This window comes from Pyxicephalus adspersus, chromosome 1 (genome assembly GCF_032062135.1).
Source record: "Pyxicephalus adspersus chromosome 1, UCB_Pads_2.0, whole genome shotgun sequence".
NCBI classification, from domain to species: domain Eukaryota; kingdom Metazoa; phylum Chordata; class Amphibia; order Anura; family Pyxicephalidae; genus Pyxicephalus; species Pyxicephalus adspersus.
The window spans coordinates 33,658,126-33,673,903 of NC_092858.1; the positions used below are offsets into that span (position 1 = coordinate 33,658,126).

Here is a 15,778-nt window from a genome sequence, read left to right on the forward strand (position 1 = left end):
AAACAAAGCTCAATCTTTAGATCAGCTTTTATTTTCAAACATGAAGACAAAGTGTTATTCCTTTTACATAAGGTGAAGAAAGGGCAATATTGTTGGTCTTCAAAAAAAAATAGCAGTCTGGAAATTAGTGAGGTCATTATTCTGTGAAAACAGCTCCTTTTTTAGAGGAAGGAAGCCAGCAAATGTACATGCTGGTTATAGTGCATTCCTCTCTGAAAATCAGTAAAGGTCATGTTGAAGAGGAAATGCCCTTAAAATGGATGTTTTAACAAGACAATGACCCCAAATGAGCAATGCAGTTCATCAATCCAGAAATGCTGTTTCTGAAGAAAAACCAAGTAAAGCAGAAGAAATGTGGAACGTAGTCTGATCATCCTGGGCTGGAATACCTGTCGGTGTTCAACCCAGAATTTAATTTTTTCCCAAGCCGGGTGGGGCTGGAGGGGCACAGCTATTTTACGGATTTTGAGCTTTATTCACTTTTTGGGTTGGGCCTTTTTATCACATTTATTATTGCTGCTGCTATTCTGAACACAACTGTATGCTTTATTTTTGCATTAGAGACATATCGGTTATCATAGTGCATGTAAAATGCATTGTAAATAACATTTTAGGTTTTTTATCTTAAAAAAATTTTACCACACAAGCCAACTATTTAGTATCAACCTTTGTGAATTGATAAAATCAGTAGGTATATGAAGTTGTTAAACACATGCGGTAATGCTTTGTGAATTGTGCCCAATGTCCCATCTACAGCTGCTGGACCCTCACCTGCTACAAGGTGCCTGATGTCCAGACAAGTGTCCTGAACCTAGTTGCCTATCTGCTACATGGTTGCAACACTACAAGTTTGGCAGTACTTGCAGTCTGGCATCTGACAATCCCTAAGGTGGAGAAGACCTTTCCTATTTCACCAGCTTTCTTAGTTAATTTGTTTTAGTTAGTTTGAGTTAATTTGTATGAACAGCTGGACATTTATTTCTGATTATTTAACTGCTCAGAAGCCATTCCCTGGAACTCGAAAAAAAAGTCTGCCTGTGGAATTTCACACAGCTGTATCAGGATGTCTGAGCTAGAGAAAACCATTGCATGCAGCGTTTCTTCAGTGGTGGATGCCCAATAAATGCCTCCAAAGTATGTCAATGGAATTTTCAGTGTCTTTGAGGAAAAGCAGGCAGGAAATCTGCTGGAAAAATGTTGATCTTCTGTTAGAGCTGAAGAAGTAATACAGATCATGTAAATAACCTTAAGTCAGGGGTGTGGAAATCTGGCCCCCATCGGCCTTTTTTTGGCCCCAAAAGGAATTGTAAACAAGAACTGCAGCTGTCCCGCCGCTGCATTGAAATAGCCCAGTTACTGCAATTCCTGGCATCAGTCACGTCTATATGCCAGCAGGCTCTCCGCCTATGCGTGGCCCTGCATTGGACTGTTTTACAGACGCAAATAATGCTGGGAATTTTAGTAGCGACGCTATTTCAATGAAGGGAGTTTTAGCGGTGGGCCACTCATTTTAGCTCCACATCATGTCTGGCTTTTTCAGCACTCCCTTCCAGCTGTTGAATGGTTGGATTTTCATAGAAAAATATTGTTGAATTTTTGTTAGCTTGTGCAAAAAGGTTACCATTGAAATTTAACTCTGAAGGTTACTAACAGAGAAAGGCATGCGATTTTTTTTTTTTTTTTCTTAAATAAAATTAGAAAGAAAATGTTATGCCTCTTTCTCTATTATAAGCTTGTTCTAGATTGATTGTGAAGCAAAACCTCTTTGTTTCCATATGAAAAGGGCTTATATCTAATGAGCATGAAAATTTTCTCAATTTTTTCAATAATTTTCAAGGTTGGCACGCGACTTTGTCTACGTTTTTAATTCTGTGTATTTGAGTTTGACACCCCAGCCTTAAGTGGTCTATTTCTACTGTTTAGTTGTCATTGTTCCATCGTAACATGGCAACCACTGTCTTATGTCGAAGATGGTCATATTTCAGTGCACGGGAGGCTAAAATCCCACTATTCTTCCAGATCCTTGTTTTCACCTGATCTTGGATGGTAACAGTGAGTATGCGCTGCTGAAGACAATTTGGGCTAATATTTAACACCTCAGACAAGTTTTCCTTAGCATGAAGGTGATCCTTTACTTTCCAGAGTTGGGGCATTGTGAACACCTGGAGGACATCCATATCACACATAAATACCAAGGATGGACCCTTAGGTGTACAGGTTGGAGTCTCCACCAATTCCTCACCTCTTTTTTTCTGTGTCAGATTTGCAGATCTTTCGAATCTTTAGGAAAAAGGAGGCGTTGTCTGCTTTCCTTTAAAATGCTTTTAAAGATTTTATTCAAACCAAAAGGAAGGCCACATTGTGAACATGAAGGCATTTAATATCTTTATTTGATTCCTAACATTCTGCATAAAATCCACCAGTACTTTACTTTCCATCACGAAGGAGACATCCTTGCTTGGACATTAATGTTCCAAATTACTCACTAATAACAGATACTAGCCTAATGACTGGGAAAGTCTTGGACACTTGTCAGCACAAAACACTTAGGAATTGGAGGAACCTCAACTCTTGATCGACATCTTGGAACTTGGAATGTGATTTGGCCTACTCTTTAGTGCCAGGCAACCCTTCTGGAAAGTCGATTGATCCAATTCCAGTTAGCCCTATACATTTTAGGTGTAGACAGTTGTCGGGCAGCTTTTTAAGCTGGTGGTGCCTAGACCTTTAGGAATTGACAGTAGGCTCAGAGATATACCAGGACCTCCATAACAGGTGGGGGATGTAAGATGTGGATCTTCTGGAATACAGGTCTTAACATCAAATTAGTTTATCTTTAGCCATCCCCAGGCGGGTTCAGTGGATGCTGCAGTGGCTTTGTGGAATCAATACTCTCAGATCCACACCTTTCTGCTAGTTGGAGATGGAAGGCACTCTAGTAATTGTCAGTTAACTAGACTGGCCCAGGCAGATGTGGTACACCAATCTCGTAAGGCTCTGTTTGCTGTACAAGCTTGTATGTTTAGGGCTTTCTGTCTCAAGGACTGATTTACCATCCTGTTTTACATTCATGGCTGTTGAAGCCCAGTTTTTAATGGGATAGGGACATCTGTAAATATATGATTGCTAAAAAGTGTAGTTTACATAGTCTACCATCCAATTTGGAAAGTTTACTTCCTCTGGTGAAAGTCGTAGGGATTCCTATTTCTGTGGGACAAATCATTGTCTTTTTACATACTGGTCTACAGCAGAACCTGAATCTCAATACTTTCTGTATTCATTTACAGGGAGTTTACATTTGTTTCCCTAAAATTGTGGGACATAAACCTGGGTGTCTCTGCACCCCAGAAATTACTGTTAGAACCCATGAGAGATATTCCTCTTTCCATTGGTGTTTTTAATAGCCATTACCTTTGCAAGGAAAATGTCTAAACTGGTGGCCCTCTCCAGCAATGAGCACTATCTAGCCTGGTTTCATCAGCAAAATTTACCAAACAGAGCAACCTACCACCAAAAGTCAATTTTAGTACTGCGTATTGGTGGGTAATTTTACTTCATTTGTAAAATTGCCTGAATTGCTTCACGTGGACCAAGAAAACATTAGTTAATAAAATGTTAGCCTTCATACGATGATAATACTTGCAACTAATTTCCTGTAATGCCTAAGAAAGAAACACTATAAAGTATGCTGATAATTCAGCTCTGCCATTTGTTGTCATTCCCACTGGTTCCTAGGTTTTCAGAGCACAATTTATGTTTTTAATACTATACAATTATAATTTTTTTTAGATCTAATATACTGTATATGTGCTTATAATATACACTATACTAAAATACTGTATATGACCATAAAATTCATGTTTTGTATTCATGTAATTTGGGCCAAATAGATTTGGTATGGGTAGTTATATTTGTGTGAAACCGTCATCCCATGCCTAATACTTGAAATATCATCTAATTTAGTAAATTTAAATTGATCAGGTATTTTCCCTATGGAGGGCAAAGTAATTAGTAGGGTACATTCACCATTAGGAGATATACAGTGAGGAAAAGAAGTATTTGAACCCCTGCTTATTTTACGTTTGCCCTCTGACAAAGAAATGACCAGTCTATAATTGTAATAGTAGGGTTATTGTAGCTGTGAGAGACAGAATAACAAAAGATTCCTCAAAAACCCAGTGCTCAAAAGTCAGAGCTTGATATGCATTGTAATAAATGAATTAAGTATTTGATCCCCTATCAACCAGCAAGATTTCAGGCTCCCAGGTGTCTTCCCTGTATGCAGGTAACAAGCTGACATTAGGAGCACCCTGTGTAAGGGAATAAAGTGGAACTAAACTCTGTCTGCTCATTTGCCTGATCTGACAAGTAAACATCCAATCTATAGGGAAAAAACAAAAAGGGGTAATTGTAGTAGTAGAATATTGTGACTTGCCCCTGCCTAGTTCCTCTTTAGTGCCAGTGCTCCAGAAGTTGGAAATATCCTTTATTTCAACTTTGCTTTCTGCTTTTTTTTTTGTTTAGGAGCTATGTGGTAATATTTCTTAACATATTTCATGTAATACAAGTACAAAATATGCATTTAAAAGCAACCAAGAGCATGCATTTTAGGCATTTATTGCTGCATGTGCCTGGATGCCATAAATCAGGGGTGTCAAACTTTGTCCCGTGGGCCAAATCTGTTCTGCAAGGTCCTTTTTGTTGGCCCCCCAAAGAATTCCCAAAATTAATTACATCTGGCCCGCCCGCTACTACATATTGCAGCGAGTGATGCTACTACTACAATTCCCGGCATCATTCGCGTCTATAGACCAGCAGCCTATGCGTCGCCCCGAATTGTTGTTCTGTTCTATTGACTGTTCTATAGACGCAAGTAATGCCGGGAATTGTAGTCTCGGCATCACTCGCGTCTATAGAACAGGAGGTGAGATATCTCTGGCCCTGCCAGCCCCCCTTTCACACATCACAGGCACCTACAGTAATACATTGTAACTGTAGACCTGCATGCAAATGATAGAAGCGGCACAGCGGTTAATTTGAATCTTCTATATCAGGCAGCAGCAGGAAAACAATGGGTTAAATCTTCCCAACTGTAATTCTATGATTGTAGTACATAGCTGGGAGGACTTACAGTCAGTATTAGGCTGAGGATCTATTATAGTGTGCTGGAACATGCACAGAGAATCTCCTTTACCTTACAAATGGCGGATCCACATGAATCCCTGTGTTACCACCTCACATCATCATTTTCAATACATGCAATACATAGACATTATTCCTGTACACCCATCATGTGACACAAAGCCTAGGCAATGATCACATGGTGCCTGACTACCAGGGACATTGTGTTTGTTTCAATCCATTAGAGACTGCATAGTGTAATATTTAGTGTCAGACAAACTTGTGATGTGAGAGGATGAACAAGGCACAGCCTGCATAGATAGATAGAAATCCGTCTTTCCAACCCTAAAGTGTGTGTAGAGGGTTTTGTTTTTGTTAGGTATGGATGAAGTAGTAAACTTCAATGTATTTTTTCAATACATTTCAAGCTTGGTCTAAGTTTAATTTCGGTCCTCTGTGTATTTGAGTTTGACACCCCTTTCATAAAGCTTCAATAGGAGCCTGCTCTCCATATCTATAGTTGTTATCATTACTGTTTCTTTAACACTTGGCTGTACATTCAAAAGTCACATAAAGAGGTGAAAAAATGACAGGAGCCTGTATTGCTTTAAATACAAAATTCTTGATTTTAATAGGTAATGTGAAGGGTAGGTTGGCAGCAGCATGAAGGTCCTGCCATTATTGTAATACATACACACTAAGATGCACCAGTCTGGTATGGATTAGCACTGTGAGTGGAACATCAAGAATTCAGCCCTAAGGGAGTATTTTAAATCTTCTAAGAATACATGTGTTCAAGTCTGATCTGAAAAATGTAAAGGAGAATAGTACTATCCAGGGTGCAGTCAGAAAGATACAGGATGCAAGTGTAGGATACAGAATGGAAAATGTGGTTAGTTTCTTGTAAAAAAAACAAAAAAACAAAAGCATTCTGTCCTGCCCCTAGTAATACAGGTAGAATTTTTGGTATTGATTAAAAAGATAACACTTATTCAGTAAACAAGTGTTGTACAAAGTGTGTTAAACGTTCTATAACCCTAAACAACCAATCAAACGCATGTTTACTTCTTCTCAACAGCACCAGAATGTCATCTGATTGGTTGTTCTTATCTTTCCAACAGTGCTTATCTATTTCGTGCAGTTAAACTAGTCATCAGTGATTGAGAACTATCAGTTAAATGGTAAGTCTGTTCTTGAATGTCAGTTTATGCTAAGACGTTAGATGGAGAAAGTAAGTCTTGAAATTAATGAATCCCTCTGTATATTTTTTGTTTATTTAATAAAATCTCAATTTAAATATATGTACTAAAGAAACGACTTCATGCACCTGCAGACCAGGGTTTATCCCTGCCAGTCAGCATTCTATCCATACACAAACATGTAAGATCTTCATATATATTATGGTTGTGAGTCTTTACATGCTGTAACTCTTTAATAGTCAAACTACGCTTTCTCTTCTGCAATATATTTTATTCTTTGGTCTGTGTAATAAATACATTCTTTATCACAAGCTTCTGGGTAGATACATTCTAGATGAAATGATTCTATATCTACTTTATTTGAAGGGTATTGTGGCCCAGTAAGCCATACTGTGCCCTAAATGTAACATCAGTCTTTTTGCGGGGGGCTGAATGTGGGATTTTTTTTAGATGTCTAAATACTATATTCTAGCTTTGAACATTACTAGAATAAAAAATTCTGGCTTCATGTAGACCTAGACTACGATTGTGCCCATCATGACAGGTTGCATGGAGCCAATCTGGTACTCTATAATAAGCTCTTTGCATTCTGCTTGGATAGTGCTAAATGATGCACATCAATTTTTAAGCTCCATTTAAACTATCACATATACCACCCATAAATGAATCTTACATGCAATGCTTGTTTATCTCGATTCAACTTAAAATGAAGAACCACCCATACTAAGAGATATATGTGGATTGCCATTGCTGAGCTATGTCAGACTCTCGATCCATAAACTTGTTCTGTGTCACTTATTATGTATTAAGTATTAAAATCACGGATCAAAATAACAACCAAGCAAGTTTTCCCTATGTTTTCTGGTTTGTATTTATTTGTTAATTTATGTTTGTATTACTTAGTTGTAGATTTGTATTTTATACATGCCAATTGATCTGTAAAAGTTAATATAATATGTTAAAGTCCTGATCTAGCAATATACTGCACAAAACTGGTTTAAAAAAAAGCAGCAATGTTATTGTACCTTTTGGTTGACGAAATGTACATGTGTTTTTCTGCATATACAATTACATTCTTCCCCTGTATTCTTTGTTATATTATAATACCCTAATAAAAATGTATTGAAATCAAAATAACAAACAGGCAACTAGCTACATACTCAGCACTGGCAGCCTCCATGTATTCCTCTTTATCTATTCCTCTTAAAGTGGATCTACACTATTAGATTATGTAAGCTGCCATTTCTGACATGGTTCTAAATAAAATCCTAATTGGTGTTTTGATCCTCTAATGCCTTCCGAATCACTGACCCAGAATAAGTATATGCAGCGTAGGTATTTAGCTAATTGTCACACAACTTTTGCCACAGATATCTGCATGCTTATTTCAGGTGTGTGACTACAACTACTAAAACAGATCAGCGTTACACCCAGGGAATTAGCTTTCTTTGGGATGAGTTCAGCAATGACATCCTATGTAATCTCTTAATATGGGTTCACTTTAAGGAATCAGCAGTGCATTTGACCAACATTGTGGAATGGAGCTCCTTGCATGCCAGAGACCTTTATAATGGTTATGTACGGTATGTCTGGACAAAGCTATAGTATGTTTCTGTAGGGTTTTGCTTTAATTAGCCCCCCTACAGGTCATCAGAATATAGACATATCAAAAACGGTAAAAGTCCCCTTTCACACTTGCAGTTGCAAACCACACGGTAAGCTGCTTCAAGCTTATAGCAAACTGGTGCTTTGCGCTCAGGACTGCAGGTTAACTAGTTTGCAAGTATTATCCTTGAATTTGCTATTGCAATGTGGGTCTTCCAGAGAAGGAAAGCAACCCCATAGCCATACAAACATGTTCCAAGAACTTCCAGCTACTCCTTTTTGGTTGAATAGGAGTGGGGGGAGTGCAGATGAGCCTGCAGTACATCACTGTGGTCAACCACAAGTATGAAATAAAACCTAAGGTTTTGTACATACGCCAGATGATTATTGGTATGTGTACAGCAGTCGGCCAATGTTGTTTATGGATCTGTAAGGAGTAATCCATGAATAACCAATGGGTAACGACTGCTAGAGAGCACAGTGGAATGTTGCTCGCTCACCCCCCCCCCCCCTCCGCATCCCCTCTTCTTAGAACAGAATGGGCACTGTGTGTACAGCGCTCCTTCATCTGTCACAAGTGATCATGAAAGATCATTTCCAGTGACAAAAATGTTTACGTGTGTATTTTGCCTTTGACTTCTAAAATGATCTATACTAGCACAAGTCTGCTACTGGGCTCCCAACGTCTGTATACTAGTAGAATCCATAGCTTGTGTTGTGGTAATGGTTACATGACATTAAGTTAGTCATTAAGTGGAAATATCTGAAACTTCACAGTGACATCTGGTTTATTGACCTGGAAATTCCATGGCTGTGTTTACAGCCATAGCCCTTCAGATATAAGTCTCATGATATCAAAAAAGGAGGTGTCAGTCTAACTGAGCATCCTTTAGATGGGAGACTTTTGTCAATTCTTTGTTATGTGAAACAATCCTAGGGAAATCTTCCCTTACCTGGGATTTATTGAATCACTATACCTGAATGTAATTAATCTGATATGTATTTTCAGTTCACTATAAGCAGCAGATAGGGGTTGGTTCTTCATTAACTACACAAAGGAAATTCTATGCAATGGTTTCTCAAACTTCACTTGCACTGATGGTTTAATATTTCTATACCCACTGATACTTGAGTATTATTTTGCCTCAAACTGGGGATATTCAATGCCAAAATATCAGAATGGTAATGTATTGAAAGATGTCCAACTCGCCTACATTCTTCTGTGGGCGTACATCAAGAAAAAACTATATACTACATGCTATGCCATCCAGTTAAAAGTTAGTCTGCTGTAAGCTGTTTTCTGATTGGCTGCCAGAAGCTATTCTGCTCAATGCATGTTGTTACAAAAATACTTGTGTTGTATCTTTCTCAATTTTTAATTAAGCATAGCACCTTAAACAGCTTGCCTTCCACTAGCACCCTGTGCTTAAGACTGCTCTGTAGGCCTAGATCCTGCAAAAAGGTGTCATCGAGCATCAGGCCTATCATTTGTGCCTGAATTACCACAACTGTGGGACATATGGCCTTTTGGCAAGTGTGCCAGTCCCCCACGCCAGCTTTGCCAACTGTACTTGGTCTTATAGAACAGAACATGCTGCCTGCCAAATATAAGAACATTCTGTAAATAAACAAGAAGCACTGAGATATGAAATCCATGCACTTCTTACTGCATAGTCAAAGTTTTTTACAGCATCCGTGTGCTGTCACTTTTGTCAAATGTCTCTCTAGGGTGAATGACTCTTTCATTATGTGGGCTGACCCAATGAGCTTAAAATGAATGTAAACTCAAAAGCAAAAATAATAAATTGTAGGTTATTAGTCTTTAGATGTGGTAGATGCAGTAGTTTGCTTTTTTCAATTGCTTCCTTTGTTTCATATTGTTGTTTAAGATCAGTTTTATAGCTTGGGAAGTGATAAGGACATAGTATATTCTGCAAGATCAGCAGATGTCTTGTCTGCAGTTGCAGAAAATGTACCTAGCCTGGAAAAAGCAATTCAATGCAGCTAACACATTTAGGAAATTATAACCTGCAATATATTACATTTTGGGTTTTGCGTTTAAATTTCCCTTATTTATATATATAACCATAGGTGAAGTAATAACTGGAATGTGTTCAGCCTACAATATGACATACTTATCCAATGTGGCTGTTACAGGAGACTGTTCTATTATCTCTCTACAGATGTATCACTGGAACTCAATGAAACGCTTCATGCAAAACACCTACAGAGCTTAGCACCAATAAAAAGTCTCTTTACAAGATGACCGCTGCACAAAATGACATATTAAAAGGATCAGGAAAAATGATATAACATTTTCAGGTTTGGAAAATGAGCTTCTTGTAACATTCACAAACACATCTCTAAATATTCTAACTACCTGTAGACACAAGAACACGAAGCACTGAGGATATGGTTGTGATGTGAGCAGGAAGCCCTTTCTGTCTGTAGCCTGTACAGTAACAAAGACATTAGTTATATAGTTGTGGACAGCAAATGTTAGTTACAGATGGGTACATTCACTGTGAAACGTTGTATTAAGTACCTATACCTAAATTCAGTGGTGTCAGCCATTCTGTGCACATCAATTCACTATATCTATGGACTAATGACACTACTGAGGCACCATTGAAGTGAATTGCTAAGTATCATAAGTATCATGCACTGTTTTCTGTATGTATATATATATATATATATATATACCGTATATATATATATATATATATATATTACAGTCCGCTGGCTGCAAGAGCTAGGTCCACTTTGAGGGCATCTTTTACCTAACATATTTTACAATCAAAGTCATGCTTTAAATATAAATTAAGTATATACACTTCTCAAGGACTGAATATACTATTTTATATAGTTCAGATCAAAACCTCCCTGAAAACAGAAGAAATAACAGTATAAATATACTTAAGACCCCTGTCAGTTAAAACTTTACCCATCTGCTGTAAGCACCACAAGATAGCCAGCTGTGAATCCTTTAAAATACCTTTCACAGTAGGTTTAGTGGTCCATTGTACGTCATTATGCTACAATAACAAAATATCTTTCAAGCGATTGTCATCAAAAACCATTTCACCCTGAGGCATACAAAAAATACATATTACATTGCTGCATAGAAACCAACTAGAAGCTATCCTCTTGAAATCACCAGTGTAGAAACAGATACTCCATAAGATAGATAAAATAGAGGACAGTGTTATTTGCCTCCATTACTCTGCTGTAAATTTTCTACAGCTGCCTCCTCCCATTATCAGCGGAGAATGAAATGCATTGTTAGACACAGCATTGGCAACAAAGAGATTGCTGGGGAAAACAATGTTATGACTGATCTGCACAACAGGTTCTGCAGGTGAATAGAGTTACATGTACAAGGTTCTTATTAATTTTCGGTAGCATTTTCTTTAACATGGTAACAATCTTTATTCAGATCACTGAATCGCTGTTGCAATGATTGATTATGTGGTGATATTAAAATGCATGAAAATACAGTCATACAAAAATAATATAAGTTCAAACTGTTTAAAAAGCACACCTATAAGTTGTATGTAAAAGCTAAATCTAATTCTTCACGTTTGATTGTATGTAGTTTTATTTTTTAAACAATTGTTTTGTGAATCCTTTGTAAGGTTTCTTGCCTTTAGATCCTACCAGTAACAGCAATTCTTGTTGTCAGCCCACTTCTTTACTTGACCATTGCTCTGCCTATATAATAGACCAGATAGGCAGGTCAATGTCCAATTGAAGAAGTACAGATGGCAGGTGGACAACGCAGCATTGGGTTGCATTGTCAGCCTGCAAAACAAAACGCTGTTACTACAGGATATCCAGGGAAAACATGCAATGGATTTACAATGAGGCACACACAGTGAAAAGTAGATTTGAGGTTTACATACAATTTAATTGGTATATGAACAGTATGGCAATTTAGAGTCATGTCAAATAGGCAATTTTAAAGCTAGTATTTAGCATTTTATTTTTTTAACTATCAGTCTTTTGTTGGAATATTAGGGGACGGTCCTTTATCTATCACATTAGTGTTAGGAAGAGTCAATATTCTTCAAAAATTGAAGGCAGCATTTTAGGAAGCTGAAAAGTCAATACTTCTGTGATAAAGTAAGGGCTATCCCTGGTCAGTGTTCAAAGTAAAATTGTACATCCTATTTTGCCCTCATTTGTACAATGGTAGTTCACAGTATATTACCAGAAATAAAAATAGCAGCAGCCTATGAGAGGAGTGTACGTTGCACTGAAGCAGCAGAATGTTCAGTCACTGGCTTTTAGAAATTATCTTTAAACAATACATACAATTATTAGAGTTAATTATTGAATATGTCCAGATGAAAATTGTATATGGGAATAAGTGAATGAAAATTGAATTTTTTTCAGCCAGCCTTTCTCTAGCCAATGGTCAGTCTAACAGAAACAATAACATTTTAACTTTGCCCATAACCATACCCAGCATGTTCTTTTTTTGTCTATATACATCAGGCTTCTGGACAATTTATTATTTATCAAACAAGCACCCAGGTATCAATGTCTCAAGTGCTGCCAAGGCATACAAACTTTTACATATATATCTGTGAATATTATTAGATGTCCAAGGTGGACACACTGCCAGCATAGTCTGCACTGCCACATAGGGGCCCCACAAGGTGAAAGGCCAATCGAGGTAATCATGAAGGTATAAGAGAGCTCTATTGCAATCTTAAGCAGGTTATTAGTAATGGATATGAGTGCTACAGTCTAATTCTCAGAGGATTATCAGGTAAGTGTGTGTCCACAGTGGTACTCAAAGGATCACCAGGAAAATATTGAGTGCTCCATCCTGATCCTCATGGGTTCTTTAAGGGAGTCATTGGGGAAGTATGTAAATACTCCACCCCAGCCTCAAAGGATCACTGGTGAAGTATGGAAGTGCCATGCTCCATCCTGATCCACAGGCAATCAATTGAAGTTGGTGGATATATAGAATATATATTAATGTCAAGAACAAAGTGGTAAGTTGCAGATGGTAAAATAAGTAAGGCAGGTAGTTGGCATGAGCTTGCTGGCACAATGCAGGCTTTCAATGAGGTTTAACTAGGTGTTTGTGTAGGGCAGCAGTTATGGACCCTCATGGCTTTTATTTTTTGACAGTGTAGCTCTGCAGTATTTGTCCACCATAATTACAATATACATGTGGTGGTCCTCTAAAAAATCTGCAGCTAAAGTACAGTATTCATTGTTCCTAAAAGAACATTCACAAATGCATATGAAAAAGTTTTAGGCTTTGCTAGATCTGAAGTTACTCTGTTTTCAGAGGGGGAAGTTTGTTTTCTATACATATGTCAAAACAGTGAGTCCACATAGTGCAGCGAGCCTCTCCTCGACTTGTAGGGGAGTACAGAAGACAAAATTAGGCATGCAGTTTCAAATATCTACATTTTATGATGTCAAAACATTTGTGAATGTTACAAGATGACACTTCATATGGGATCACTTTAAAATTTAAACTGCAGTGGTCCTTTAAATCGATTTCCACAGTGATTGAACCATTCCTGCCTTAACAGTAACATTCCAAAGACCTGGTGTGGTTCATCAATGACCGGAGGTAATCTGTGAGATTAACCACACCACCCCCTGTAACTGTACAGTAAAAAGCAGTAAGGTTTAATTCAGTGCCTATTAACTCCCATTGACAGACGAAGATTAATCATTTAGTAGTCTCTGTCTGCTTTGGTGTGCAGGCTTTTATTCCCAGTGCTTCCAAACTTTGATCCCCTGCTAGGTGAGCGAAGGGTTGTGTATGTGCTGTCGTTGGATGTGGGAGATGAAAGACGTGTGGGTTTGGGGGTGTGGCTCAGTCTATTCACATATTATATGTATTATATTTATAGATAATATTTATATAAATATTTCCTTTATATACAAGTCGGGAAGTATCTTTACTCTGGAATCATGAAGTTGTTGCAGTCAACGAATGGTCAAGTTCAGCACTGTCGCAGTCCGAGTCATCATACAGAACGACATTCTGTGGGTACAAAAAAAAAAAACAACATTTACTGCAGGAATTTAAATAAATCTAATATATTAAAAGTAGGTACTTGCAATATATAAAAATATATATATATATATATATATATATATATTCATTATTGTGCATACTTTTCTTTACGTAGGGTTGGCATTGGCTAGCTATTTACAGAGAATACAGACCTAATCACATCTGTCCCTACAATTCATATCTGTACTGCAAGGTAAGCGAGATCAGAAAAAAATTCACTTGTGACACTAAACCAAAGTAGGTAAATGCAAGGAAACAGACAAAACGCACATGATAGTATTTCTGAAACCCATTTGTTTGATTGAGTTTGATGTATCAGGAAAGGCTCTTAAAGATTTAGGTTGGTAATGCATTTCAACAGATTATAAAATGTACTAGAATTCCCTGTGTATGTAGGCAAATTGGAAAGAGTTGGATGAAATAGATTGGATATGGTGGAAATGCTTTATTGTGATCTGGGAAGATTGCAGCATTTGTGGTACAAATGTACAATGGTACATACAATATGTAATATATGGTATTAGAAGAAGTGCACTAAATTGTACTTTTTTTTTTAAAGTTGTCAACATTTTTAAAGTGGCAACATTTTATGAAAATGAAACATCTCCGAATCCCAATTTGCATAGATATAATAAGAGACAAATATACACCAACATTTTATACATAAATAAAAGGACCAAAACATACAGTGTGGGACCCATCCCTGAACATCCGGTTTCACTCAAAAGGAAAATTCAGAATCAGTAGCTCCATTGGCCTCTCTAGACTTTTTAGAAAACATACTCGTTCCAATGCACGTTTCCATTAGCCCGAAACTATTTAAATCACAGAATCAACCATCACACTCTAATTGCCCAACAGGTCTTTATAAACTGGAGATTCCTAAAACAAAATCCAAGGTGCCCAAGTTTCTAAAAATTTCTCCTCCCGTTTGTAGGTGCTCGCAGTCAAATCCTCCAATAATCTAAACTAATCCTCCAGCACATATCAGAAACAGAAGGAAAAATCACATGTAGTCTATCTGGCTAAGGTAAGGATTTTATATCCCGTTTCTTGGGCTCCGCTGTACATAGAACTTTTGGGGCAAAAGCGCAGAATTTGCTCCTTCTGGGCCTGGGACAGGTTGGTCTCCAACTCTCGCTCCCGGAGTAGCCTGCAGATTTTTTGGGCATGCTAGGTGTTATAAGCTTCTGACCACCAACACTTTTTATATGCAAGAGGCCACCGGCAGCAAAACATATTAGGACATCTATTTTAATTCCTCTATATACACACAACACATGTGCAGAGCTGATGAACACTACTGGTTTCTAGTGACAACTCTCCCTTTACTATTTTCAGAGCCTGGCTGTAAAGGGAATTACAAGTGACCCTATTACCAGTTTTCAATACCCATAGCTCACCTCTCCTGCTGTTTGTTCATTGCTGAGCTGTGACTTCACCTTCTGCACTACAGCTTCTTTCTCAGAGAGACCATCAGACTGGGTCAGGAGATCCAGTGGAGGCTCTGAGCTTTGGGACGCGAGGTCTTCTGAGCGCTCATCTGGACGTTCATCAGTGTTGGTGCTAAGCACATCTGGGGTGACACTGTGGGAGAGGTCTGTAGTGTTCCCTTCTTCCCCATCTGATAGGTTCTCTGAACTAGGAGACTGATGTTGGGACATTCCCGCTTGCCACCTGCACAGGACCATATTACAATCAAATGTAAAAGGTAAAACACCTGAAAAAGTCTGTTTAAAGATGATTTTGGAAAAGCAACAATCTATAGAAAAAAATGTAACAAAATACAAAAAAAAAAAAA

General features: G+C 37.8%; 1 protein-coding gene across 1 annotated transcript in view; it reads right to left on the reverse strand.

Moving 5' to 3' along the window:
• Nucleotides 1–5,723: 5,723 nt before the first annotated feature.
• Nucleotides 5,724–15,778, reverse strand: part of MAP3K12 (mitogen-activated protein kinase kinase kinase 12) — an 82,675-nt gene continuing 72,620 nt past the window's right edge. Inside the window, exons 12-13 of the mRNA XM_072406104.1 lie at nucleotides 15,381–15,739; nucleotides 5,724–13,944 (exon numbers count right to left, since the gene is read on the reverse strand). Coding sequence (XP_072262205.1) covers nucleotides 13,870–13,944; nucleotides 15,381–15,739 — 434 coding nt within the window. The 3' untranslated portion in view covers nucleotides 5,724–13,869. The remainder of the gene's footprint in view (nucleotides 13,945–15,380; nucleotides 15,740–15,778) is intronic.